The sequence below is a fragment of the Gobio gobio genome, assembly GCF_949357685.1.
Source record: "Gobio gobio genome assembly, chromosome: 7".
Classification (NCBI taxonomy): Eukaryota; Metazoa; Chordata; class Actinopteri; order Cypriniformes; family Gobionidae; genus Gobio; species Gobio gobio.
The window spans coordinates 46515130-46541673 of NC_137103.1; the positions used below are offsets into that span (position 1 = coordinate 46515130).

Sequence of the window (26544 nt, forward strand, 5' to 3'; positions counted from 1 at the left end):
AATAAAAATGGACAGACACAAGATTTGCTGTCTGCATGAAATAAGAACAAGAACAAGTAGACCTGACATCAATAAAGATACCAAACATAAAACAAGAAAAGAATTAAGAGGGTCATGTCTGATTTTGTCAATTTGTTCACAAAAAGTTGATGCATGATAACATATATAAACAAACATTTAAGCAAAATGTCTACATTCACAAGAGGACTTGATCATCTTAAGAGGTGTATATGCACACATTAATAACCAGTTCATGTGACAGAAAAGGAAATAGTGGCATCTATTCTTTGCATACCTTTTGCTGTGGGGCGTTCAATTGGCTCTGGCACAGTAACTGCAGTAACTATTTCTTCCACAGGCATTTTGGCTTTTTGGACAAAAAATTATTACAAATGTTGTAAGAATATTCCATTAGACAAAAAACAATTACACTACGACAGAATATTTACATCACAGACAGAATTAAAAGAAAGTTTCTAAAGTGCTCTTTTGACAAACATAAATTGATTAAAACACTGGAGCACATTGGACAGACATTTGCATACCTTTCACAGGTACTTCAGGTTTTAGTTCCACTGGTTTAGATGGCTCAGGTTCCTTGAATTCTTTGAGAATATTAAGAACAATTATTTTATAATATCAAAACTAGTAGATTCAGCTTTGAGAGCAACCATGCATGAGATCCAGAATAAGAATTAAGGAGATATCATTGACATTTACACATGGAGGAACGGACACATCCACACAACACAGAAAAGCATCAAAGCAGTACTAAAATTAAGAAAATATTCAAAAAGCAAAAAATGTGTAATGTAAAAAATATTTTTTGTGCCACATTTCATTTGAATATTTATAATACAAGAGAATGGTTTACAAATGGTTTATTAATTTGCAGCTGCCACTGAAGCAAATATCACAAACATTGACAGCAAACAACATTGATGACACCACATAAATAATGACGTGAAAGTCAACACATATTTACAAACACACCCATATACATGACAGATGCAAAGATAATGCAAGCGTGTTTGCCAACAAGTAATAAAGCAGTGAGCTGTTTTCTCTTTCAGTACCTGTCGTTGGTGCCTCCTCTCTCATTCCCAAGGTTTTTCTAGTGACAGCCTCTTCGATCGGGACCCTTGAGGCTGATAAGACAAAGAAAGTCCTTAAGATAATTGCCATAATTACCATAAAAATTGCCACTGGAGAAACATATAACAACACAAAATCTTTTTTAAAAAAGTTGGAAAAGTTACACATATTAACAAAGTCTGGCAAATGAATGACAACACACAACAACAACACATACAGTACAACTTAATGATACAGTGTGGATGGCATGGTGGAGACAAAGGGAGATACAAACCTTATATGAATGACAGAAATACATACGACACAGATATAACATTATGTGAGCAAACAATAGTGAAAAGAGGGTTAGAACATCATGGTGAATATTTCTTTTGACCCAAAAGCTCTCAGTAATACCTGTGACTGATATTTCCTCTACAACACTCTCCTCTGTCCAGCTCACATACTCTGGTGAATAGTAAAAAGTTACACGTGTCAAAAGACGAATCCTTTAAATATTGACGTTATTTGGTTATTTCACGCAAGATGTTGGGGAACAGACAAAACAAAACTCACACCATTGTGTTATTCTTTTGAATTTTTTGTTGTTGAACAGATGAATGGTTAATTAATGAAAATTAAGTTAATTGAAGTGATTTTTGTCAATTTTAGTGAATGATACTATATGAAAAGGATGAAAAGTTAGTTTTATTCTTATAATAATGCAGTTTTACCTTGCGTTTCCATTTTTTCTTCATAATGGTAATATTCCGTGGAAGATTCAGCTTTTTGAAAATAATAAGTGTGTGAGTAACTCTCTTATTTTGAGGTTAAGGATTTATGTATTTTTAGAAGTAATTTAACATACAATCCCAACCTTACCTTCAATGGTTAACGCAGATGCTTCAGGCACTTGTATTGATGTATCTGGGATGTCTGTGTGAGTGTTATTAAACATTCTTAATTTTACTTCAATTAATGGACTGTGTGAAATCTGTCAAAGTGCACTATAGGTCTTAAAAAACTTGAAAAAGTGTTACATACTTACCATAAGGTACACTTTCTATATCAATTTCTGAGAAAAAGAAATAGAAAAAATAAATGTAAGGAGCCTTGATATTCCAGAGATTGTTAGTTAAATGCTGCAGCACGACAGCTGTACCGACCTTTGCCTGACAGGTAAAGTTCAGCTGTACTTTTAGCCTCACCCCTGGGCTCCAATCTGACAATGACCGAGTACACGCCTAAAGGATTATTGATTTGGTTAAATGGGCCTTCTTATTTAATATTAATAAAACGAAAAATGGTCCCGCACTGGAACTCCTACAAACCTTCATCGGCAGAGGTAACGTTGCGGATGATCATGAAGTGGCGTCGCCCTTCACTTTGAAAGGTATATTTGGGGCTCTCTTTAAGCTCCCAAGTGTCCTTATACCATGTTACAATAGCATTGTCGAAAGACACCTCACACTCAAAAGTGGCGGATTGATGTTCTCGCACCACAATGTTCTGGATGCGTTTGGTGAAATGTATTTGCTCAGCTAGAAAAAGATAACGCAAGGTGGATGATTAGGATTGAATCCGATGTGGAACCTTTTGTAAAATTTTGCCTAATACAATCTGTTTGATGATGAATATATTTGCTATTAAAGAAAGCCAGGAAAATGTGAAGACAAAATATCCCTGGCATTTAAAATAAGAAGAGTTTTTTCATCAGTAGTGAAGAAGAAGTAGTCACAGACGATGACAGAAGAGGTTAGTAGATGGCATAATTTACAGTAACCATAAGTCTGACAGTTCATTGAATCTATACAAACCTTCAATCCAAAGATTTGCAGTCGTTTCAAGATTTTTATATTTGCAGGTATATTCTCCTTGGTCTTCAGGTCTAACATCTTTGATTGAGAGCTTCTGAGTGTAATTGGCCACAGCAAATGTATATCTGCTATGAGGCTCTAAAAGCTTCCCATTTTTAAACCACTGGGTTTTTACATTAGGTACAGAGAACTGGCATGTCAATGTACAAGTCTGGCCTTCCTTACCAGCCACATCCTGCATACGCTGTTCCACTTCAGCATCTGCAGAAAAAATAAGAGTCAATATTAAAAAATTTTTTTTTTAAAAACACAGTACAAGATATTGTTTTGCATTCACTAAAAGGAGACTCAAATGGTGTTGCTACATACCCAGCACTGTCAGTTTGGCGCTGGAGATATGTGGGCCACACACAATACGATAATTGCCTTCATCTCTTTTCTGGCAATCCTTGATCTTTAAGATGTGACGATCAGCCACAATTTTGATGTCATACTTGTCACCACTGTCAAGTTTTTGGGTGCCTTTGTACCAGGACAGTGTGATTTCGGGGTAGTTAATCTTGATCTCGCATTCAAACACAGCTTCCTTCTTAACAGCAATTGTCTGGTCTGTGATGTCACGTTTCACAGTGACAGGCTGCATAAAAAACAAAATAATACATTAAAACTCTGCTAATGACATACCGTGGCTCCACAAAGTATTTAGACACAGTATTTGGACACTAACCAAAGTTGCATTTAGCAAAGTGGGAAATTCTAAGCAATACCCTAGTTGCCTAAGAGCTTGTTGTGAAACAAGTCTATTATATAATACAATGATATTCATGCATCTTTTACATTTTTGCTGTCTGCAGGAACTTATTTAATACAAATAATGAAATTAGATTTCAAACCTCTGTTTGTTCCATCCTCTTTTGCAAATCAGCAACAAGTTTAGCCAAATCTTCCTCAGACTCTCGTGCACTACTTTCCACTTCCTGTAATGTAATAAATCCAAGCAGTGAAACAATTAATATAACTTACTTTCAATTCTGATTTGAAAGTTCCTGAAAGGTGTCACTAAAAGCCTTCCTGGACCAAGTTCTTTGAGTTGGTAAATTTAAGCTAAACTATAAGGATTACCAATTAAAATGAGTATTATAATGAATCAACAGAATTTTTTGATAACAAAGGTTAAGGTTGCAGTGCACTTTATTTGGAAGACACTAGAATGTGTCAGGGAGATATTTAGGTAAGGTAACACTTCAGTTTAGGGTCCAATTCTCTCTATTGACTAGTTGCTTATTAGCTTGCATATTACTAGGATATGTGACTGTTTATTAATACTTATAAAGCACATATTAATGCCTTATTCTACATGATAATATTCTACAATCCCTTAATCCTGCCCAGTACCTACATTTAACAACTATCTTACTAATAATTTATAAGAAGAAATTAGGAGTTTATTGAGGCAAATGTCATAGTTAGTTAATAATGAGAAATGGACCCTCATCTAAAATGTGACCTTAGGTAATGTATCATAAATTGATACAGAAACAATGTGCTTGGTCTTATCAACCAAAGGAACAAATGCTGTTGTACTGTTATCTGACTCAATCTTACTGGTCTTCCACTTTCTTGTTCTTTTTCCCTCTTCAGAAACTCAATAGCTTGAAGGAGGCCCCGGTAGTCTGTGATGCCATACATGCGAGCATATTTCTCATACTCCTTGGGATCAACATTTCTAAGCAACTCAACAATGTCAATATCCTTGTCCTCTTTAGGGCTTTTCTGCTTTGACGGAGTCCTGTAAAAAATAAAAAAAGGTAAAAAATTACACAATCTTGTATAGTTTATTAGCTATCATTAGGGATGCACCGAATCCAGATTTTTGGGGTTTGGCTGAATACCGAATCCACTGGTTAAGATTCTGCCGAATCCGAAACTGAATACCGAATCATACTCCCATCCTCAGTCCATTATAACAGTAAAAACATTAATTAAGTAAACAACGTCCACAGCAGTGTATTTTTTATTTCATTTTAACTGTAAAAAAAAAAAAAAAAAGAATAGGCAACATTATGCCAGGATCACTGTCCTTCCTTTGCTGCATTTTGGCTGCTGTCTGTAGATTCCTTCATGCACAACTTGTATTCTTTTAGATGTTTCATACGCAAATGTTTTAACAGCGGCTATTGTTTAGGGTCCTTGTCACCACAAGACAAATCGGCATTGCAAATTGAACATGTAGCTCGACTTGAATCGCCTTCTTTTGACTGAAAGTCCTGCCAAACAACACTTTTTCTGATCACAAGTTCCATTTTTTACTTTCTCACAGCCTACTGCATTTGAACGGTCCACCTAGTAAACACCTTCCCGTAATCAACGGTGGCGCCATTACGTCGACCAGTGTAGCGCATGTAGTGCAAGCCTAGGGTTCAGTTAGGTGGAAAAAAATTCTAAGGTTCGGCAGAAACCGAACCCTGTCAAAAAGCCCAATATTCGGCCGAAGCCGAATCCTGGATTCAGTGCATCCCTAGTTATCATACTAAAGCAGTGTTTCACAAAGCTAGGGGTCCCTGACCCTTACTTGTCCATGGCACAATTGCAAGGGGTCTGTAGAATCATTAAAATAATCAACTTGAACACAAGTACTTAAAACAACAACTGTTGACCAACCTGTTGACCAGTACATAGCATAAACATTAAACACAATAAAATAATAAAATAACGACAGACAATAAAACACGTAACATGGCACTATATCATTGACTAAAAGCCATTTCGAACAAATAAGATTTCAGTTTAGATTTAAAATTACCTACAGTTCTGGCAGTCCTAATAATAACTGGCAGACTATTCCACAATTTTGGCGCAGCTACTGCAAATGCCCAGTCACCTCTGAGTTTTAGTTTTGTTCTTGGAACCACTAATAGTCCCTGATTTGAGGATCTCAGAGACCTCCCTGAGTCATATTCCGACAAAAGACCAGTAAGGTAAGAAGGTGCTAAGCCATTTAGAGACTTGTAAACCATTAAAAGGACTTTAAAATCAATTCTATAGTGGACTGGGAACCAGGGTAATGACAATAACGTGGGTGTGATATGTTCATATTTCTTAACCCCAGTCAGGAGCCTGGCAGCTGCATTTTAAACCACTGGAAGTCTAGATAATAAGTATTTAGCCATGTATTTAGTCATTTAATTTAAATTAAAATGTCTAACTAATGTTGGTGGAGGGGGGTTCTTGAAGATGGATTACAATTTTAGACACTTACTTTTTCAGTTTGACCACTTCTAAAGCTGTCCCTTTCTTCTCATCAACATTCAAGTCCGTGCTGCACTCAATTTCTCCATGTTTGTTTGAAGCAACACATCTGTACTGGCCAGAGTCAGATTTGGTCACCTCTTTGATCTCCATCTTGGCCTCTTGGCCCTTTTGTTCAATACTGATGCGACCACCATGAGTCATCTGCCTCCACTTGCCCTTCATCCATTTCACATTGGGAATGGGGTCGCCACCAACTTTAGCAATGAAGGTAGCTGTTCCTTCTGTAAAAACATAAATAACACAAAGCTTCAATAACATTTTCTTCTACATTTCAATACAGTCCACCCATAAAATGGAAAATGAGCGTCACTTACTCTCAATGATATGGACACTCTTTGGCTCCTCAATAAAGAACAAGTTGTCCAACTTTTTAACTGCTTGTGGTGGTGAAGGTGCTGCCTGTGCTGGGGCAGGAGCTCCTGGTTTCTCTGAAACTTTTAATGGAATTTTGCAGTGAGATACAGACATTTTTAGCTAAAGATAATCAAGAACCAGGGTTAAATAATTTTAGACAACAAAAACTCAAGACCTGTTGAACTTTTTCAAAAAGCACAGCTGCAGAAAGAATAAGAATGGCAATGAAACATTTGCAAAGAAGTGGATTTGGCCAAAACAAAGACCTGTTTGTAAGCAACAAGCATATACTTGGCCTGACAACAGTAATCTGTTGCCAGGCTAAGAAAAAAAACAGAATACAGAATTAGATTAATGAAAGATTAATAATTACTAGAAGATATTGGCAAATAGCCAACATAATGGAAAGTTTAGGATAAAGCAAATAAATAAAAAAAGGAATATAAAAGCAGCCAAAAAATAAAAAATACAAAGAACGACAAAACCATTATTTTCCTCACACACAGAAAATACCTTTGATAGTGACTTTAGACTTGCAGAACTCACTACCAGCCTCATTGGTTGCTTTGCAGAGATAATCTCCAATATCTGTCTTAGATACACGGATCATCTCTAATGTGGCAGTGCCATCAACAAATGTGATCTTAGTGTTTGCAGATGAAGAAAGATCCTGTCTGTCCTTCATCCACTGAATCTTTAGAGGAGGAGATCCACGTACATGGCAGCTGAGGGTAAGTGTCTCACCCTCAGTCACAGTCACTGGTTTAAGAGGCAAGTCAAAGCTTGGTGGTACCTTTTGCTCTGTATTTAGGGGGGGGGAAAGGTATTTATAAAAGGGACATTTCACATTTAACGTATTACATACATATTTTACAAGAAAGTACTATGGGACTACCATAGCATTTACCAAGGTACTTCCAAGAATAATGAATTTTAATACCATGGAATTACCATCTGATACCATCATTGTACCATGGTACTGCCACAGTACTTTTTGTAAGGAAAAATACATTTATAACAAGACAATGGAAATAAGAAAAACTTGACATGGAAACCAACAGTATACCTGTAATCTGAACTGACACTTCATAAGAGGCAGTGCCAGCTTCGTTGGAGACTTTGCACATATATATGCCACTATCTGACAGTTGAGATTTTTTGATGCACAGGACAGACAGGCCGCTCTTGAAGGTTACATCATAACAGTCAGAGGTGAAGATTTCTCTGCCATCTTTAAACCAGTTGACAGTCAGGGGCTGGGATCCAGCTACACGACCCTCAATCTTCACCATTTTGCCCTCAGTGTCCTCAATAGTTGCTGAAGGCTTTTTGGTAAAACTAGGTGAAATTTTGCGTTCTATAGGAACAATAAAAAGAGGTATTGTTAGACAGGACATATGAGATAGACAAAAGTGGTTCTTCTATCTAAATGAATACCGAAACTTGGTTAAAGAATTTGTGAAAGATTCTCAACAGTGCCACCTGTTGACCTATTGCAAGCAAAGAAAAACATTACAAAGGCAAATGCATGAAGAATGGAAGACACAAACATAAAATAAATAAAGTACCACAGGTCAATCCCAAGACAATAAAGACAATGAAGACACACCGAAAAGCAGTGACCAAATACCTTTCACAGAAACCTCTGTGGAACAAGAGTCCTTCCCAATATCATTACTAGCATGGCAAGAATAACGACCGGAGTCTGCTTTATCAGCCTTCAAAATGGTCAAATGTGGGGTGTTGTCTACACACGATATTTTATAATTGCCCCCTGTGCGGATGTCCTTGTGATCCTTGGACCAAGTGACTTTTATAGGCAATGATCCTGTCATGTGGCATTCCAGTTCGACAGGATCTCCCACTGTCACATCCACAGGTATGAGCTTTTTATCAAACACAGGTGGATATCTTGGCTCTGTGGAGTTAAATAGAAATAACAGTACAATTGTATAGACATGTTAACATCCATTTCAGTATTTCACAACATATGAAACGCATTTAATCAGAGAACAGTATGAAAGAGATAAACAGACCTTGAAGCGTGAGCTTGGCTCTACAAGAAGCAGTTCCAACACTATTAGTAGCAACACAAGTGTATTCACCAGAATGTCTCATTTCACCCTTGGCTATCTTTAGGACAGCAGAGTTATCATCAAAAGACATTGTGTATTCTGAATCGCTCCTAAGAGCTTCACCATCTTTGAGCCAAGAGACCTCCATAGGAGAGGATCCTGCCACACGACACTCAAACTGGACAGGCTGTCCTTCAATTTGCATAATGCTAGTAATCTTTTTAGGGAAAGAAGGTGGTGTTTTCACATCTGGAAAGAAAAACATTAAGCAAAATACATTGATCGTGGTTACACAGTGCAGTTGAATCCTTAGAGTCATTTAAGAGACAGATTCAAAGCTTTAGAAAGAAATTTGCATCACCTTGTACAGTTAAGTGGCAGCTGGAAGAGGCAGATCCTATGCTGTTTTCTGCCTTACATGTGTATTCACCAATGTCAGATTTGGCAACTTTAGCTAGTTTCAGGCAGGCAGTGCCTTTGAAAAACTCCATCTTGCAGGTTGGAGAAGAACGCACTTTGCCATCTGCCTTGAACCATGACACTTTAATTTCAGGAGTGCCACCAATCTGGCATTTCAGACAAACTGCATCACCTGCAGTGACCTCCATAGGCTCCAAACTCTCAATAAAGAAAGGTGGTTCTAAGAGTGACAAAACATATTCCATAAAGACAAGCATGCACGTTTTGATACTCTCTCACAGTAGCTTATATTGAGCACATCTACTCAATAACAAACCTAAAATGGACACTGCTGCTTCACAAGTGTCGTGTCCAGCATCATTAGAAACCTCACAAGTGTATTTTCCAGCAGCCTCTTTATCACTGTTTAGGCACTCCAGGATGCAGGAGTTCTCTGTGGTTGTAATGTTGTACTTGTAAGAGGAGTACATTTCCTGTCCATCTTTATGCCATTTCACAAGAATCTTTGGGCTTCCCGCATATGTGCATTCAAGTATCAGTGACTTGGCCATTTCAACAGATAGGTTCTTTAGCTTCTTGACAAAGCGTGCAGCCTCTGAATGAAAATGGCATATATATGTGAAAAACAAAGTTCTGCTATAACAAGAATACAAGAAATTGTTACTCATTTTAACTAAATTAAAACTAACCTTTAACAAAAAGGTTAACAGGACAGTTTTCCATCCCAGCATCATTAATGATCTGGCAAGTGTACTCGCCAGCATGAGATGTATCAATGTTGTAGAGCTCTAGAATTGCTGTATCTTTTCTTAAAGCAATCTCACAGCTTCTCCCAGACACTATTTCCTCGCTGCCTCTAAACCATTTAAGTTTCATTGGGGTACTTCCTTGAACGGTTGCTGTAAAGGTAACATTTGTGCCTGGGAGGGCTTCCACAGGTTGAGGTGTGGTCACAAAAGAGGGGGGTTCTGTAGCAGGTATGACAGGGAAAAGGTTGTGAAATGTGATTTAACCAATAGATTTACATGTCTTAGTAATTATAAATTATTCTACAGTCAAACACTAACCTTTAACTATTAAGGAAGCAGATGTCTCTGCCATTCCTGCACTGTTCACTGCTTTACATTTGTATGTGCCAGAATTTGAAAGTTTCAGAGTTGGCACTTTCAATATGCAGGTATTCTCAGCGAATGTAATCTCATAGTTTGGCCCACTTTTAATCTCCTCTTCATTATGGTACCAGGAGATAGTGAGAGGTGCAGACCCTGAAGCTTTACAGTCCATTTCAACAGATTTGCCAAAAATACTCTGTGTGTCCTTCAGTCTTCGTGAGAATGAAGGAGGGACGATTTTGTCTGTTTGACCAAAAACAACATACTCAACTTTTGGCTTCATAAGGAATCACAAGCAATTCTAAGATTGTAACACATATTATATACAAGGATATTTAACATTACTGACCCAAAACAGTGAGGTCCATTTTGCAGCTATCACTGCCAACTTCATTCTTAATCTCGAATGTGTATTCTCCAGTATCACTTTTCTCCGTTGACAAAAGCTTAAGAATGGAGATCATTTTTGAGAAGGTGATTTTGTATTTTCTGCCTGAAGACAGCTCTACACCGTCCTTGTACCATTTTGGCTTAAGTTCTGGAGTTCCAGATACAGTGCACTCTAAGGCTGCAGTTTCACCAGCGGTTACACTGAATGACTCTGTCTTATCCACAATTGCTGCAGGTTCTAGAAATTTAGAAGCATCAATAAGGTAATTTACATCATTAATTTCAAAGGATTAAATGTACTTAAGAGGGAAAAATATGATTCTTACAAACCTAGGACTGTTAGGTTTGCAGTGCATTCAGCTACTCCAACATCATTTTTCAGCTGACATGTATATTTTCCAGCAGTGGTAGGATCGGCTTTAAATATTTTCAGAGTGACCTGATTATTCTCAAATGTAATTTTCCTGTTGTCACCATCTCTCAGAATGTGGTCTTTATCCTGAACCCAAGACACAGTCAGAGGCTGCGAACCTCTGACTGTTGCCAACAAAACCACCTCTTCACCAGAGATGGCTGTCGTATTGGATAACTTCTTCACAAACGCTGGTGGTTCTGAATGTCAGGAAGAGTCATCAAAGAGTCAAATAACTAAAGTATAAAACAAGTATTTACTACTTTAAACTCCTGTCTTACTGACCTCTTAGCTTTACAGTGCCCTGGCAGGAATCACTTCCAACATTATTTGATGCTTTGCACTCATATTCCCCTGCATCTGTTGCTTCCAGTCCAAGGATGTGAAGAGTTGCAGAGCATCCCTCAGACACAAATTTATACTTTCTACTCTCTTTTAACTGTTTTTTATCCTTAAACCAGGTTATCTCAAAAGGTGCTGAGCCTTTCAGCTCACAGTTAAGATTGGCATCTTTGCCCTTCAGCCCCTCAACTGGTGTTGGGACTTTGTGGAAAGTTGGTGGTTCTACAAAAAAGTAATTCAAATTAAAGAGCGCAATCATGCATATTAAAAACAATAAAAGATCATTCAATCAATAAATAATATATATTATCATTAACTAGAACTAAAACTATTAATAAAGCTAAAATAAAATACAATATAAATATTAAATGAAAAACTGAAAAGTAAACAAAAATGTAAATGTTGACTTGGCAACTTACTGAAATATGTTTAAGTTGAAGTACTAAAATTACTAACTAGAAATAAATAAAACTGAAAACTGAAATAAACCTAAATATTAACAAACAAACAAAAAAAACTAATAAAAAATACAAAAGCACACAAGGACCCACTTTATATTAGGTGGCCTTAACTACTATGTACTAACATTTAAATTAATAATTTGATACAATGCACTTATTGTGTGCATTGTACTTACCTTTTTAAAATGACCTGCATGTAATTACATCTGTATTCATTTCGGTAGTTTCATTTATAATTGCACTGTTGACACTTCCCTTACACCTAACCCTACCCTTAAACTTTCCCATACCACACCTGTCCCTAACTTTACCCGTATCCCACCTCAATATCAGCAAAAGTGTTTTGCTATACAATGTGAACACAATAAGTACATTTTACTTATTTTTTGATGTAAGTACATAGTAGTTAAGGCCACCTAATATAAAGTGAGACCGCACATAAAAAATTTAAAAAAACACATCTGAAACATACAGCCCAAGTTAGTTAATGCTCATGCTAATAAAGGCATAAGCATTAAACTAGTGAATGAAAGATCCTTCCACCATCTAACCTTTGACTGTGAGTGTGGTACTGCAACTCTTAGTTCCAGCATCATTCTGGACTTCACAGGTGTAGACTCCATTGTCCTCAAAGCTGGATGTGAACATTTCAAGAACTGCCAAAGAGTTATCGAAAGTCATTCTCAAGTTGCCACCATCACTGAGTATGGCATCATTTTTGTACCAGCTAATTTTCAGAGGAGCTGTGCCAGTAACTTTGCATTCAAGCTGGAGTGGCTCTCCCATCTTTACGACTTTTGCAGCTGGCAGTTTCTGTACAAACTCTGGAGGTTCTGTAAAAGCAAAATTACAATATGTTATCACAATGAATCATGTAATATACAAAAATGGAGCACTGAAGATGGTTTCAAGAAGATGGCAGATGGCAAGAGGCAGAGGATGGCTGAATGAGAGTAAAGCATAAGGAACAGTAATGAAGTAAGATGATGGTGAAAGGCAGACAGAGAGTTTATGTAAGCGAGACAAGAAAATGCAAATGGTGAAGCATTGAAAAAGAATGATAATGAAGAGTGTCGATAATGGTACTTGAAAAGAGGTCCAACCTTTAACCATCAAGGTTGTGGTGCATTTAGCGGTACCAGCATCATTGCTTATTTGACAAGAGTAAGTTCCACTGTGTGATATTCCAATGGCAAAAACATCTAGGAAGCATAAGAGGCCCTCCAGGCCAGTAAAACAGGAAGGTCCACAAATCAGCTCAATGTCATCTTTGAACCATTTCACTGTGAAGGGAGGTGTTCCCTTAAATGTACACTTAAAGCGAACAGTGGTATTTGGTATGACAGCCTGTGATTCTGGAACCAGCACAAAGCTTGGTGGCTCTAAATAATTAACGGAAAAGAAAGACAAATACATCTGTTAAGAAACCGGCAGCCATCAGAGATCTTAGGATAATTAAATATACTACTAAATACTACAGAAGCCATCTGACCTTTCACTCTCAGTGTACCACTGCATTCACAACTGCCCGCTTTGTTTGTAATTTTACAAGTGTAAATTCCAGTGTCAGTTTTCTCTAAACACTCAATTTCCAAAGACACCAGGTTGTCATGCTGAAGAAGTTTATGTTTGGTTCTTCCTGACAGTTTTGTTCCATCCTTCATCCACTCCACAGTTATGGGGAGTGAGCCTGATATTTTGCATCCGATTTGAACATTTATGCCCAGAATTTCCTCCATCTCCATCAAAGGTTTGATGAAGGATGGGGGGATTATTTCCTCTGGCAAAGAAAGTAAATATCATAAATATCACTAAAATACAACTAATACTAATTATTCCATTAATTATGAACAAGCACTAACCTAGCACATTTAAAGTCACTTTGCACTGGCAGGTACTGATGTGGTTGGAAACCTCAAACACATAAGTTCCCGTGTCTTCCAATTGGACAGATTGAATTTTAAATTGGCTGACATTATTGATGTAGCTGAGGCTGTGCTGTCTTGAAGGCATCACTTCCTTGCCATCTTTACTCCATTTGACTTTCAGCTCAGGAGAGCCTGTTACTTTGCACTCAAAGCTTACTGGATCTCCAGTAGTGACATTAATCTCCTCTGGCTTTTCAATTATCTGAGGTGGCTCTGGGGATAACATAACAATTATATTTATAATAGCAAGTATTTAGGATGGACAACTACAAAAAGCACTTGCAAAAATAACCAACCTTGTACTACAAGTGTAGCAAAACACTTCTCCTGCCCTGCCTCATTCACAGCCTGACAGGTGTATTTTCCACTGTGGATGGACTCACACACAGGGATTCTCAGAGTGGCAATATTGTTCTCAAATGTCCTCTCAATTAAAGGATCTTCCAAAATCCAGTTTTCATCTTTCTGCCATTGTATGGACAGAGGTGGTGATCCTCTTACAACACATTTAAACTCAACCTTTTTTCCAAGAACTGTGACAACATTCTCAATCCTCTCCACAAATGATGGGGGTTCTGATAGGAAGTGCAAAATATGTTAAACAGGGTGAAGATAAATAAAATCATAAATATATCAAACGGATATCAAACAAACTCAAAGCTAACCTTGTATGCTGAGTGTAGTCTGACTTGAACAACTCCCAATTTCGTTTGCTACAACGCACTGATATTTTCCAACATCTAAAGCATCACATTTCTGTACATCAAGAGTCATTATAGAGCCATTCTTCTGCAAAATTACATGCTTATGGCTTGATTTGATATCCTTTGAATCTTTTTGCCAAGTCACCTCAAAAGGAGCTGTGCCTTTAACCTGACATTCAAAATATGCATTTGAACCATTTACAACCTCAAGAGGACTCAATGACTTGACAAAAACTGGTGGCTCTGAAAAAAGAAATAAGCTTGGTATAAAAACAGCTCAAATGTTCTGGCTATAGATGTTTTTTAAATAATTATAATAAAACACTGAAATGCCTATAAAGTGCACTATATACTAACCTTTCACTCTTAGTTCCATAATACAGCTCTCACTGCCCGCCTCATTCCGGGCCTCACAGTAGTAACCGCCACTGTCTTTGATATCACTGCTACTTATCTCAAGCCGTGCAAGAAAATTGACAAAAGTAATTTTATGCTTGTCGCTTGGACTTATTTCATTGCCATCTCTGAACCAGTAGGTGTCTATCTCCGGAGTGCCTGTAATCTGGCATTCAAAAACTACCAATTGGCCTGGTTTTACCACTGTAATTTTTTCAGGTTTGCGGGTAAATTTGGGGGGTTCTGGAAAAAAATGAAATGAAATCAAGTACTTATTTTAAGTATTTAACAAAGGTTCAATACATTTTCTTTTAAATCATTTTAGTGAAAACCTTTCACGAAGAGTGTCGCTTGGCAAGCATCTGATCCAACATCATTACTTATTTCACAGACATAGTCTCCAGAGTCTGAAGGCTTAGCAAAAAAGAGCTCAAGTGAGCTGGAAGTGTCGTTTTTCTGAACTGAACAGTCAATTCCTGACGAAACTTCTTTCTTATCCTTATACCACTTAATGGTCAGTGGTGGTGTTCCAGACACAAGCACATTAAACTGCACTTTGGATCCTGGTATAACATCTTGTGATTCAGGCTTCTCAATGATTGATGGAGGTTCTGCTTGCAAGAGGGAGATTTATTATTACAGATTAAAGAAAGACAACATTTACTGAAAAGCTAAATAAATTGACTGAAACTAACAAATTAAAAAGTCAAGGGTAATTGCAAACCTTTGATTTTCAGCATGCCCGAACACTGAACAGTGCCTGCTTGGTTTTTAGCGATACAAGTGTAATTGCCACCGTCTGAACTATCAAGACGACTGATTTCCAAAGATGCCGCATTCTCAAAGAACATACATTTGTGCTTCTCATCTGTCTCTATCTCCTTATTTTCCTTGAACCAAGTAACAGTTATGGGAAGAGATCCAGAGACCAGACACTCCAACTGTGCAAAAGATCCTTTTATACTCTCCGTTTCCTTCAATTTTCTTGTGAAGGAAGGCTTGATTATTTGATCTGTTACAGTGAATAGGAAATAAGACAAGTTTTCATTTTAAATTGATCTGAAATGTTGATCTAAGTGTTGATCTAAAACTTCCAATAATAATAACTTTCCACATACTAACATTCTAACATACTAACCTGAAACAGTTACAACTGCCTCACAACTGCTTCTTCCAGCATCATTTGAAATCTCAAATATATATTCTCCAGCATCACTCTTCTCAGAGGAAATAATTTTTAATATGGAGCTTGTATCTGTGCTCTGTACTTTATATTTTTTGCCTGATGTCAGCTCTTTTCCATCCTTTAGCCATTTTGCTTTAAGAACTTTAGAACCAGAATACCTGCACTCTAGAATGGCAGGATCACCTACTGTAACACTGACGGACTTGGCCTGCTCTGTGATGTTAGCAGGCTCTGTAATTACAATAAAATCCGTATGAATACATAAAAATAGCACTAAATCAAAAAGTTATGATATGGATATGATAACTGAAAAATAATACTGAGGAAAAACGGATGATTACAAATTAAATAAATAAGAACTATGCAAACACAGAAAAATAAACGGCATAATATAACTGCAAATTAGTGCTACACAAATTACTACACACCTTTTACTGCCAATACTGCTGTACATTTCTGACTACCAGTTTCATTCTGAGCATGGCAAGTGTACTTTCCACCAAGTTTTAACGGCACATTAGAAATGTGCAGCACTGCAGTCCGGTTTTCAAAAGATATCTGAACATGCTCAGATTCCTTGATCTCGTGGTCATCTTTCATCCAAGAGACGGTCATAGGCAATGACCCTTTCAAAACACACAGCAAGGAAACCTCACCACCCTGGAGGACATTTGTATTATCCAACTTCTGTACAAATGACGGTGGCTCTAATTAAAGAATATCAAATGCAAGACAATTGTTAGGACAATGTCCACAAGTATGACTGTACTTTTAACTTTCACATGAAAATAAAAATCCAAGAATTCCCTGTACTTACTAACCTTTCATCGTAACATGAAAATCACAAGAGGTTTGGCCTACTTCATTTTCAACAGTACACTGATATTTGCCAACATCCCCAGGTTCAAATTTCAAAATCTGAAGAACTGCTACATCCTTTGTCAGGCTTATGATGTGTCTTCTATCATTTCGGATCTGCTTTGAGTCTTTGAAACAGGAAATCTCAAAAGGAGCTGAGCCTGAAACAGTTCCTTCCCACACAACATCTGTGCCTTTAACAATTTCTTTGGATTCAAAAGGTTTCACAAATGCGGGAGGTTCTGAGATAAGAAAGCATCAATTAGCTAATTAAGAACTGATTTAACCAAGAGGAAATTACTTTAACATCCTTGAAAAGTAAGATGATTTCAAACTTCAAACAAACCTTTGACTGTAACCAAGCAACTGCATCTATCACTGCCAGCTTCACTTGATGCTTGGCAGATATAATCTCCACTGTCTTCAACACAGCAATCGGAGATCTTTAGTGTAGCAACTGAGTCAGTGAAGGCCATTTGGTATGTATCATTTGAGTTAATTTCAGACTCATTCTTATACCATCTAATATTGATCTCTGGGCTGCCAGTCACTTTACATTCCAGAGTTGCAAGACTCCCATTCAATACTAGTTTAGTCAATTCAAGCTTCATCACAAATTTAGGAGGTTCTATAAAAAGAGAATAACACATTAAAATGAATGAAATGACTAAAGAGTCATTCTGTAAAAAACAATGGATTTAAAAATATCATGAAGAGCAGGAAAAGGCACCTTTCACAAATAAGGCAGATGTGCATGAGACCCTTCCAGCATCGTTAGAAACTTGGCAAGTGTATTTTGCAGACTGAGATGGTTTCACAGAGTGCAGCTCCAGTGAACTTGAGTTGGCTTCTTTCTTGATGAAACAAGTTCCTCCAGTTAACATTTCTTTGTCTTCTCTGAACCACTTAATAATAAAAGGCGCTGTCCCAGTAAACACAGCTTTTAGGACAACTGTAGTTCCTGGTATAACATCTTGGCTTTGAGGTTTCAAAGAGAAGACTGGGGGTTCTAAAGTGAATTTGAAGGGGTGGGGGAAAGAGATTATATTAACAACCACATTTCAAGTTGACAGCTAACAAATACAAATATTATAAAATGGGATCTATTATTCTAACCTTTAACAGAAACAGTTCCACTTGTGTCACTGTGTCCTGCAGCATTAGTTGCATGGCAGGTGAAAACCCCAGCATCTGATGTCTCTAAATCTGTTATTTTCAATACGGCAGTGCTTTCCTGCATTTCAGTTTTATATTTTGTTCCAGTTGTAATGTCCTTTCCTTCTTTGAACCAAGATATTGTTATAGGCTGGGATCCTGACACTTTGCATTCCATTTGAATAGTATCCCCAACATTACCATCTACCTTTTTAAGTGTTTTTGTGAATGTTGGCGGTATTATTTTATCTGCTCAAAAGAAGTAAAACACTATTGTTAAAAAAAAACATACACATATACACACAAACAACCAACTGAAAGATAATTTAAGAAGAATACCACTAACCAAGAACAATGACTGAACAAGAACACTGCTCTTTTCCAACCCGATTAGAAACTTCAATTTTGTATTCACAGCTATCGCCCCGCTCTACCGAGAGGATTTTCAAGACTGCCACATTGTCTTTGAAGGAGATTTTGTATTTTCGACTTCCTGTCATCTCTTTGCCATCTCTGAACCATTTTACTTTGAGATCTGGACTTCCTGAAACTTTGCACTCAAGAGTTGCAGAGTCACCTGCTGTTACACTGATGGATGGTGGTTTCTCAACAAATCTAGCTGGTTCTTTAACAAAAATTAAATAAATCAATTAATACATAAATTAACCAATCAATAATTAATAAGAATAAGAATAAGAAAGTACTACAAAATAATATAATACTAAATATTGTGATATGTTTATGGATTAATTCTAACCTTGAACAGATACAGTGGCCTCGCATTTTTGTTTTCCAGCCTCATTTTCAGCTTGACAGGTATATTTACCCCCAAGGTTAATGGCTACATTTGCTATTGCCAGAATAGCAATGTTGTTTTCAAAACTTGTGGTAATATTAGGATCATCATCTCTGACTAACTCTGAGTCTTTAAACCACTGAACTGTGATAGGAGCAGAACCCTTAAGAGCTCCTTGCAGTTTCACAGCACTGCCTAAAACTGCAGTGGTGTTCTCAACTTTCTTTACAAAGGATGGTGGTTCTGCGTGAAAAAAGGCAGATAAGTTTTCACATTAAATAAAACATTAACAACAACAAAACAAATTTGTTTGGGCCATGAAATTGATTGTACCAACCTTTCAATTTGGCCACTGCTTTTGTAGATATTTTACCAACATCATTGGAAATGCAGCACTGATAATCTCCAATATCTGCACTTTCAAATGATTTGATTTCCAAATATGCAACAGAGTCCTTTGAAACAATACTGTACTTCTTGTCAGAGGATACTGGGTTCTTATTCTTAAACCAGGCCACCTCAAAAGGAGCAGTGCCTGTAACTTCACATTCAAGCTGAGCAGTGGACCCCTTGACTATCTCCATCATTTGCAACTCCTTTTTAAAGGCAGGAGGTTCTAAGAACAATAAAAGCAATAAGATTTAAGATGGACCTTCTATCTCAATATAATGAATATTGATCAGAATGTAAGAATCTTGAGTATTACCTTTTACGGTTACTTGAGAGCTGCAGCTTTCACAGCCAGCCTCATTCATCACTTCACAAGTGTAATTTCCAGTGTCAGACTCAGACAATTCAATAATCTCAAGAGTGGCTTGGCCGGCTTTAAATGTGATTTTGTGTTTTTCAGCGGAACTAAGTGGTTTGTCATTCAAAAACCAAGTCACATGGAGTTCAGGTGATCCTTTGACAGTGCACGACAGACGTGATGACATTCCTTGTTTCCATAAGATCTTAGGCTCTAGCCGTTTAACAAAGACTGGAGGTTCTACAGATTAAAATGCAATGGGGGTGAAAAGATTTTCGATTTGTTTGTAAGAAAAAGACAAGTTAAGAAAAGACAACTTCAACAGGTAAATATAAGAGACATTTGAAGAAGCACCATGAAAATAAGCTGTAATACTTATATGGCAAAGAAGAGCAGCATCAACTGATGCTTAAGCTTTGTCACCTCTGTCTAAGCAATACAAATACATTTATCTGCTCACACTGACAGAAATTAATACCCAGTCATGCAGATTTGTTTCAAATGCTGCATTTACCAAGAGCATTAATCTCAAAGTCTTACCTTGTACTGTCACACTAGAAGAGATACTGCTGCTTCCTGCATCATTGGCAGCAGTACAGGTATATGTACCTGTATCTTTGAGTTTGGCCTTTTGAATCTCAAGACAGGCAATTTTTTCCTCAAAAGCTAGTTTACAATCCATTGTAGTATGGAGTTTCTTGCCATCTCTCATCCAGATGATGGAAACACCCATGTCTTCATCTACCTGACACTCAAGACGTAATGGGTTTTCCACAGCAATAGAGGTTGACTCAAAGCTCTTCACAAAGCTGGGTTTGTCTACAACCCTCAGTTCAGTGCAGCATGTAGCTGTACCAACACCGTTTGAGGCTTTGCAAAGGTATGTTCCCTGATCACTTTGTTGTAGATTCAAGATTTCAAGAAAATACTTGTTCTTGTCAGAGGATGCTTTGCAGTGATCATCAAGTGAAATGGCAATATTGTCTTTATGCCAGACAACATTCATTGGGTCAGAACCAGAAATAACACACTGAAATTTTGCTTGCTTGCCCACAAATAAAGTCATCGAATCAGGCTTTGATACAAACTCTGGTGGGAAAATCTCTACAAAAAGAAGATATCAATAAGAAGATATCAATAACTTTGCCAACAAAGTATCAAACACCAAAGCGTGTCAGCTCCAGAGTTAAATATTTCAAGACAACCAATGGACAATAAGAAAGGTATATTTTTCTTACCTGTCACACTTAGTTTAGCAGAGCAGGTGTCACTTCCATGGCGGTTTGAAGCTTTGCATGTAAATTCTCCACTGTCAGTGACTGATGAGCTAAGGATCTCCAGGGATGAGGTGTGATGAAGGCTGATAATTCTGCATTTGTCACTATGTCTGAGCTCAGAACCAGATTTGAACCACTTGAAGGTCACACCTGGAGCCTCCTCAATCTCGCATTCGAACTTTGCAGGACTGCCAACATTGACCTCCAGATTTGGAATTTTCTGCCTAAAAACAGGTGGCACTGAAATGTGCACACAGATAAAAAGCTAATTAGTACATTATATTTAACATGTTTGCTGACAAGAAATAAGTGTGAGCATGAAAAGCAGAAACCACTGATTGGCACTTTCAAACACCAGTAATGTTCAACAAAAACATTTAGCACAAAGTTCAGTAGGTTAAATGTAACCATTCAAGTAAATCCTAGCCATATATAATCTTTATGGTATTTCCAAAAAGTGCCAATTTCTGTGGTTACTGTAATGGAGGAGTAAAAGCATTCAAGGAGTGACTGTGAAGAGTAATGGTGATCTCGCTATGAGGGAGAGAAAAACAAATTGAAGGAAGAGTGAAAAAGACGACATCCTGGCATGCAAAAAAAAAAAAGATCAAGAATGAGGTGCTGACTGATGACTGATGAAACAATGAAAAACAATGGAGTATTTCATGACCAATTTCCAGAGGTGAATACAACAAAAAGTGGAAAATACTGCAGGAATGAAGGAGATGAATGTTGGAATGACACTGAAAGATCCGACAGGTTAAGAGTTGGTGTGAAGAAGTGAAGACATGCTAACATTTCAGTGATGTGAAAATGGTGGGAAAATAACAGCATTGTGAACAAGATCAGAGCCGAAGGCATTACGAAGGTATCTTCATATGAAACAAAGATACAGAGAAAGCACGTCGGATGAAGCGTGTCTATTTTAGCTATGAATGGCAAGAGTTAGTCATGTGGTGACAAAATAATCCCATAATTCCAACCTCTTAAGACCACAGTGAGGTGGGAGGATGTTGAGGTCTTGCCAGCTTCACCTACAGCCTCACAGGTATATTCTCCTTGATGATCCTCCATAACCTTGCTGATTACTAGTGTGTAAGTGTCATGGTCTTTGGAACACTTGAACTCTTTGCCAGACTTGATAGATTTTCCATTAAAAAGCCAATTCACTTTCTTTACATGTCTAATAGTCAATGAAAATTTTGCCTCGGAATATTCCTCTATTACAATATCCTCCAAAGAGCTTTCAAAAATTGGGTAACCCTCTCTAATTTCTTCTTTCTCTAATTTCATAAATGCTTCAGATATATATTCCTCCCTTTCCACTCTCTGAAAGATGACTTCAGAGGACCGTTCGTTTGGAACAGGCCCCAGAACAAGTTCAGTTGTCATACCTGCAGCCCCTACATCCCTCTCATGCCCTTTTACTGTCACAGATCTGGTTTCTTGTCGATCAACTTGGATAGACTGTTGAATCTCAATTTTTGATTCACTTGCCACATCAATAGTTGACTGTTGCACAAAATCTTGCTCCTTAGCTGTTACAGACTGAAAAGAGGCTTTGGCTTCAGTTTTCACAGTTGCAGATTGAATATTTGATGATGTGAAAGGCTCTACATTTTCTGTCATTCTTACCATCTCCACCACAGGTGAAAGCATTTCTTTTGTAGAAGCCTTGGTAACCTGTAATCTTTGGGGCCTGTTGATTTGCATTGTGCCTGGCTGCTCTGAGGCCAAAACCTGTTGCTCTCGATAGACAATAGAGTAGAAAGCAGCTTGAAGTTCACTTCTGAGATCAGCAGTCTGGGGATACTCTCCTTCAAAAGCAATTGTAATTTCAAGTGGGGCACTTGCACTTGTAATAAGATAAGTGAACATAACATATTTGGGTTCTCTCCTTTCTTTTACCTCATGAATTTCTATAGCTCCTAAACTCTCCACTACATCTGCCAGGATCAAAGGCTGGTCAAGAGCAACAGCAGCTGCAAGAGTACTTTTTAACTGGTGCTTAATGTCCAATGAATGTGGTTTTGGAGGCGAAATAACAAAAGTAAGCTCTTTGGGTAGCACTTGGCTCTCTCTTGCCTCTGACACTAAAACAGAACCCATCTTCTGCTCACTGACAACTGCTGTGGTTGTTTCAGATTTTGTAATATCCTTAGATAGCTCAGCTTTGATTACACATTTTTCTTCCATTAATACTGACTGTCTAACAGACTGTCCTTCCTGAATTTGAACTGCAAAGTCTTGTTCGGTGGCCTCAAGAGCAATACTACTTTCTGTTGAGATAGCCTTTTCTTCTACATAAATTAATTCTGATGGGATTTTGGGCTCAACTTTGCTTTTAGACACACATTTTTCAATTGTTCCTATATTCTCTGTGTGTCCCTCCTCTACATCCTGACTCTCTGACACAGATGGCACATGCACAATATTCCAGCGATCTTCTTTCTGAACTAGGGCACGCTGCTGTTTAACATCACTTACAAAAGGAGTTTCCTTCGGTAACGGCACTGGTTCTGAAAAGACTTGAAGAATACTTTCAGGTTTGGGTTCTTTTCTGATTTCAGACTGCATTCCTGTAACAGACACATCAAGATCTTTACAATAATCAGCGGTATGCTCTCTTTTCTCTTCTGTGCTTGCGGCATGGTGACGGGCTTTTTCCTGTCTCTGTACTGCAATCTGTTCATCTGGTTTTTCCATTGAAATTATCCCTTCTTTTGTCAATGTATTTTCTAAATGAATTGCCTGAAGATGCAAAGGAGCAGGAGCTTCCTTACCAGGATGAATGAAAACTTCTGTTGTTTGTGCTGAAAACTGAGAGGACTCCTCACATGTCACTGTCTGCTGTAAATCCACTGACACTGTATGCTTAAGAACAGGATTTTTTTGAGCATCTGCCTTCTCTTGGACTGGTTTCTCACAACTGAACCTGCCTTCAGATGGAAGAATATCCTGATCTGTGATGACCTGTAAATGTAGAACTTGTTCTTGTTCTCTCTGGGACTGTACTGAAATAACACTTTCTAAACCTGGGATCAAACTTGACTGATCAGCTTGGAGCTGATGCTTCTCCTCAGCAATGAGAGCTGATTTAAATACACTGTCTTTGACTACAGATGCGGTCTCCTCGACTGGTCTGTGCATTGATAACCTCTTTTCTTTTGCTAAGGTTTGAGCAGTCTCACTGACTGAAAGGACAACTGGTTTTGGTGGTTCTTTCTTCACTGTTGTCTGAAAGGTAGATTCTTGAGTTGACAGTTCTTTAGAGTGACCTTCTGTGATCTGTTGTTTCTCTGTTGAAACAGCACTGTAAAGAATTTTAACTCCCTCTTTAACCTGGTAACCCTTTTCTTGCTGAGTATGCGGTATAACCTGTGAATGTTCTTTAACAATTGGGAGTTTTGTCTCAACTTGGTGACTTGATATTGGATACTTGGGCTCAGGAGATGCCTTGATCTGTTCTGTTTCTCTGGTTAATAATGGCTCAGCTTTGACAGTTGTCAGTGGAGTTACACTCTCAGTTATGGCAGACATTACTTGTGAGGGGTACTCTTTTGCAATTTCCAGCTCTGTAACCTCTGGACTTTTGATTCGTTCAAAGTGCTGTTCTGTGAAGCCTTGGCTTTCTTGAACTGCTGAGGTCATAGTAGCCATCTGGAGCTGTTTCAAAGGGGTTGCTACCACTGGTTCTGGCTGAACTGAAGCAGATATTACTCTCTCCTGCACTTCATGAGACTCCAACACAGCAGCTTGATGAGTCACCTGTTCCTTGAGCACAGTTGCAATGGAAACATCTAAGTCATGCAGAGTGTCAACCTGCTCACTCTCTACCATTTGCCTGTCTTCTGTGCCAATGGTGTAAATTACCTGATGGTCTCCCTGCAAACTAGCACCTGCCTGTCCAGGTAAGCTAACACTGTACAACCGCGATTCAGTGGCTTCCTCTTTCATGGACACCTTATAACTTTTTTGCTCTTGAACTAATTGCTGTTTATGAAACACCGATACTTTTTTGTGGAATATTAGCAACTCAGCACTGCAGCTTGCCTCCCCAAAAGGATTGACAGCCTTGCATGTGTACAGTCCACTGTCTTTCTGTTTGATGTTATTCATGCAAAGGAAGCCAGAGCCATCTGGGTTACTTACAACAGAACAGATCTGGCTTGACTTCATTTGAGAATTACCCTTAAACCACTGAACATCAGGGAGAGGAGTACCAGTAACTCTATACTGAAATTTCACCTCGCTGCCCTCCGCACACTGCACAGGTTGAATTTGTGTGGTAAAGCATGGTGGTTGCCCTGGTATTTTAAACATTTGTTCCACCCACTTTTCTGCTGCTGATAATTGACTCACTTGTACCTTTAATATTGTCTTGCAGGTGGTTTGGCCAAATCTATTACTGGCGGTACAAGAGTACTCTCCCTCATACTCTTTCTTTACATGTGTTACTATTAAAGTGTACTCATCTCTTTCTTCTACAATCTTATAAACTGATGAAGAAGTGATAACATTTCCATTGTAGAACCACTGAACTTTTGGCTTTGGAAAACCAGATACTGTGACAGTAAACCTAACTGACTCTCCAACAGTAACTTCCGCAGGTGTAAGCTTGGACTCAAATACAGGTTTCTCCTTTTTCCTTTCCAACGAACTAGAAAAACGTTTTTGCTCTGGCTTGAGTTCAAGTGTTTTTGACTTCTCAGGTAAATGTAGTGATGTGCTGTAGGTTTCTTCCTCTTCTTCGGTCTTCACAGTCAAACTAGAAAATTCTGCATGAAAATAATGGGATTAAAGATTCAACAATATATTCTCATAAATTACAAGTTTAGATAAAGATGGAGGTCAATCAGTATTAGTAAAGAAGCGGACATACTAATGCCCTTAAGAGATTAAAAGAAATACAGAATAACAGTAAACAGTTTCATCATAATTTTATTTACTTTTCATGTACATAGAATTACAATAAATGGGTAGAACAATGCATTTGTGATTCTAATGAAGTCAAAGAACAGTCATTTAGATTTCTTTATCCCCATCCATACAGGTTTGACAAGCTGAGTATATCTGTATCCCTTAAACAATAACAGTTGTAAATACGGAAAGGCATAGAAGTGAGAAGTAAATTATAACCCATAAATCATCACTGTATAATTTTTTTAATCTTACCCTTTTTATTTTAATCTTTTTATTTACAACCTATTAAATCTTTAACTCACTTACCACTACTTTTAAAAAAACATGATCGAACTATACAACAAAAATGTTAAATTATTATTCAACTCTATGCAGTCTTATTTATACTGTAAATTATGAACTTGAGCAAGGGAAATCTAGTCTCTCCAAACATAATTAAAACTAAGCATTTAAATGATTTTCCTTACCCTTTTCTGATCACACTGTTAAGATTAAGGAAAAAAGGAAATTTTAAAAGGGGGAAATAATATTCATGCAAAAATTGTCACATTTTGAAATCTATTAGACTGGGCATGCATTATCAAGAAATTTAACTAGATCTTTCAAAACTGTGCTTGAAAATCTCACATATTTCATTATAAAATGTGTCAATTCACCATCCAAAAAGGAAAAAATAATAAAACTGTGAGTGGAACACCAATGTAAGTTACTGAAGTGAAATTGAGGATCATTTCAGGTCTTTTCAATAAATTATAGATCAATAATTAAAATATATACCACTGAATAATAATTTTGAATGCAGGT

At 37.6% G+C, this 26544-nt stretch overlaps 1 protein-coding gene across 1 annotated transcript in view; it reads right to left on the reverse strand.

Moving 5' to 3' along the window:
• Nucleotides 1-26544, reverse strand: part of ttn.2 (titin, tandem duplicate 2) — a 176038-nt gene that overhangs the window by 116786 nt on the left and 32708 nt on the right. Inside the window, exons 43-90 of the mRNA XM_079820922.1 lie at nt 21801-25595; nt 20779-21057; nt 20081-20644; nt 19499-19780; nt 19130-19408; nt 18754-19035; nt 18343-18621; nt 17958-18245; nt 17572-17850; nt 17188-17469; nt 16805-17083; nt 16412-16690; nt 15936-16214; nt 15522-15809; nt 15130-15408; nt 14759-15040; nt 14363-14644; nt 13994-14272; nt 13632-13910; nt 13262-13549; nt 12873-13151; nt 12321-12602; nt 11252-11530; nt 10885-11166; nt 10514-10792; nt 10120-10407; nt 9742-10020; nt 9369-9647; nt 8994-9272; nt 8594-8881; nt 8188-8475; nt 7624-7914; nt 7071-7358; nt 6518-6637; nt 6151-6424; nt 4497-4680; nt 3785-3868; nt 3261-3528; nt 2892-3152; nt 2406-2615; nt 2241-2318; nt 2123-2149; nt 1957-2010; nt 1809-1859; nt 1492-1542; nt 1077-1148; nt 546-605; nt 296-367 (exon numbers count right to left, since the gene is read on the reverse strand). Of these exons, the coding sequence (XP_079677048.1) occupies nt 296-367; nt 546-605; nt 1077-1148; nt 1492-1542; nt 1809-1859; nt 1957-2010; nt 2123-2149; nt 2241-2318; nt 2406-2615; nt 2892-3152; nt 3261-3528; nt 3785-3868; nt 4497-4680; nt 6151-6424; nt 6518-6637; nt 7071-7358; nt 7624-7914; nt 8188-8475; nt 8594-8881; nt 8994-9272; nt 9369-9647; nt 9742-10020; nt 10120-10407; nt 10514-10792; nt 10885-11166; nt 11252-11530; nt 12321-12602; nt 12873-13151; nt 13262-13549; nt 13632-13910; nt 13994-14272; nt 14363-14644; nt 14759-15040; nt 15130-15408; nt 15522-15809; nt 15936-16214; nt 16412-16690; nt 16805-17083; nt 17188-17469; nt 17572-17850; nt 17958-18245; nt 18343-18621; nt 18754-19035; nt 19130-19408; nt 19499-19780; nt 20081-20644; nt 20779-21057; nt 21801-25595 (14970 nt within the window). The remainder of the gene's footprint in view (nt 1-295; nt 368-545; nt 606-1076; nt 1149-1491; nt 1543-1808; nt 1860-1956; nt 2011-2122; nt 2150-2240; nt 2319-2405; nt 2616-2891; nt 3153-3260; nt 3529-3784; nt 3869-4496; nt 4681-6150; nt 6425-6517; nt 6638-7070; nt 7359-7623; nt 7915-8187; nt 8476-8593; nt 8882-8993; nt 9273-9368; nt 9648-9741; nt 10021-10119; nt 10408-10513; nt 10793-10884; nt 11167-11251; nt 11531-12320; nt 12603-12872; nt 13152-13261; nt 13550-13631; nt 13911-13993; nt 14273-14362; nt 14645-14758; nt 15041-15129; nt 15409-15521; nt 15810-15935; nt 16215-16411; nt 16691-16804; nt 17084-17187; nt 17470-17571; nt 17851-17957; nt 18246-18342; nt 18622-18753; nt 19036-19129; nt 19409-19498; nt 19781-20080; nt 20645-20778; nt 21058-21800; nt 25596-26544) is intronic.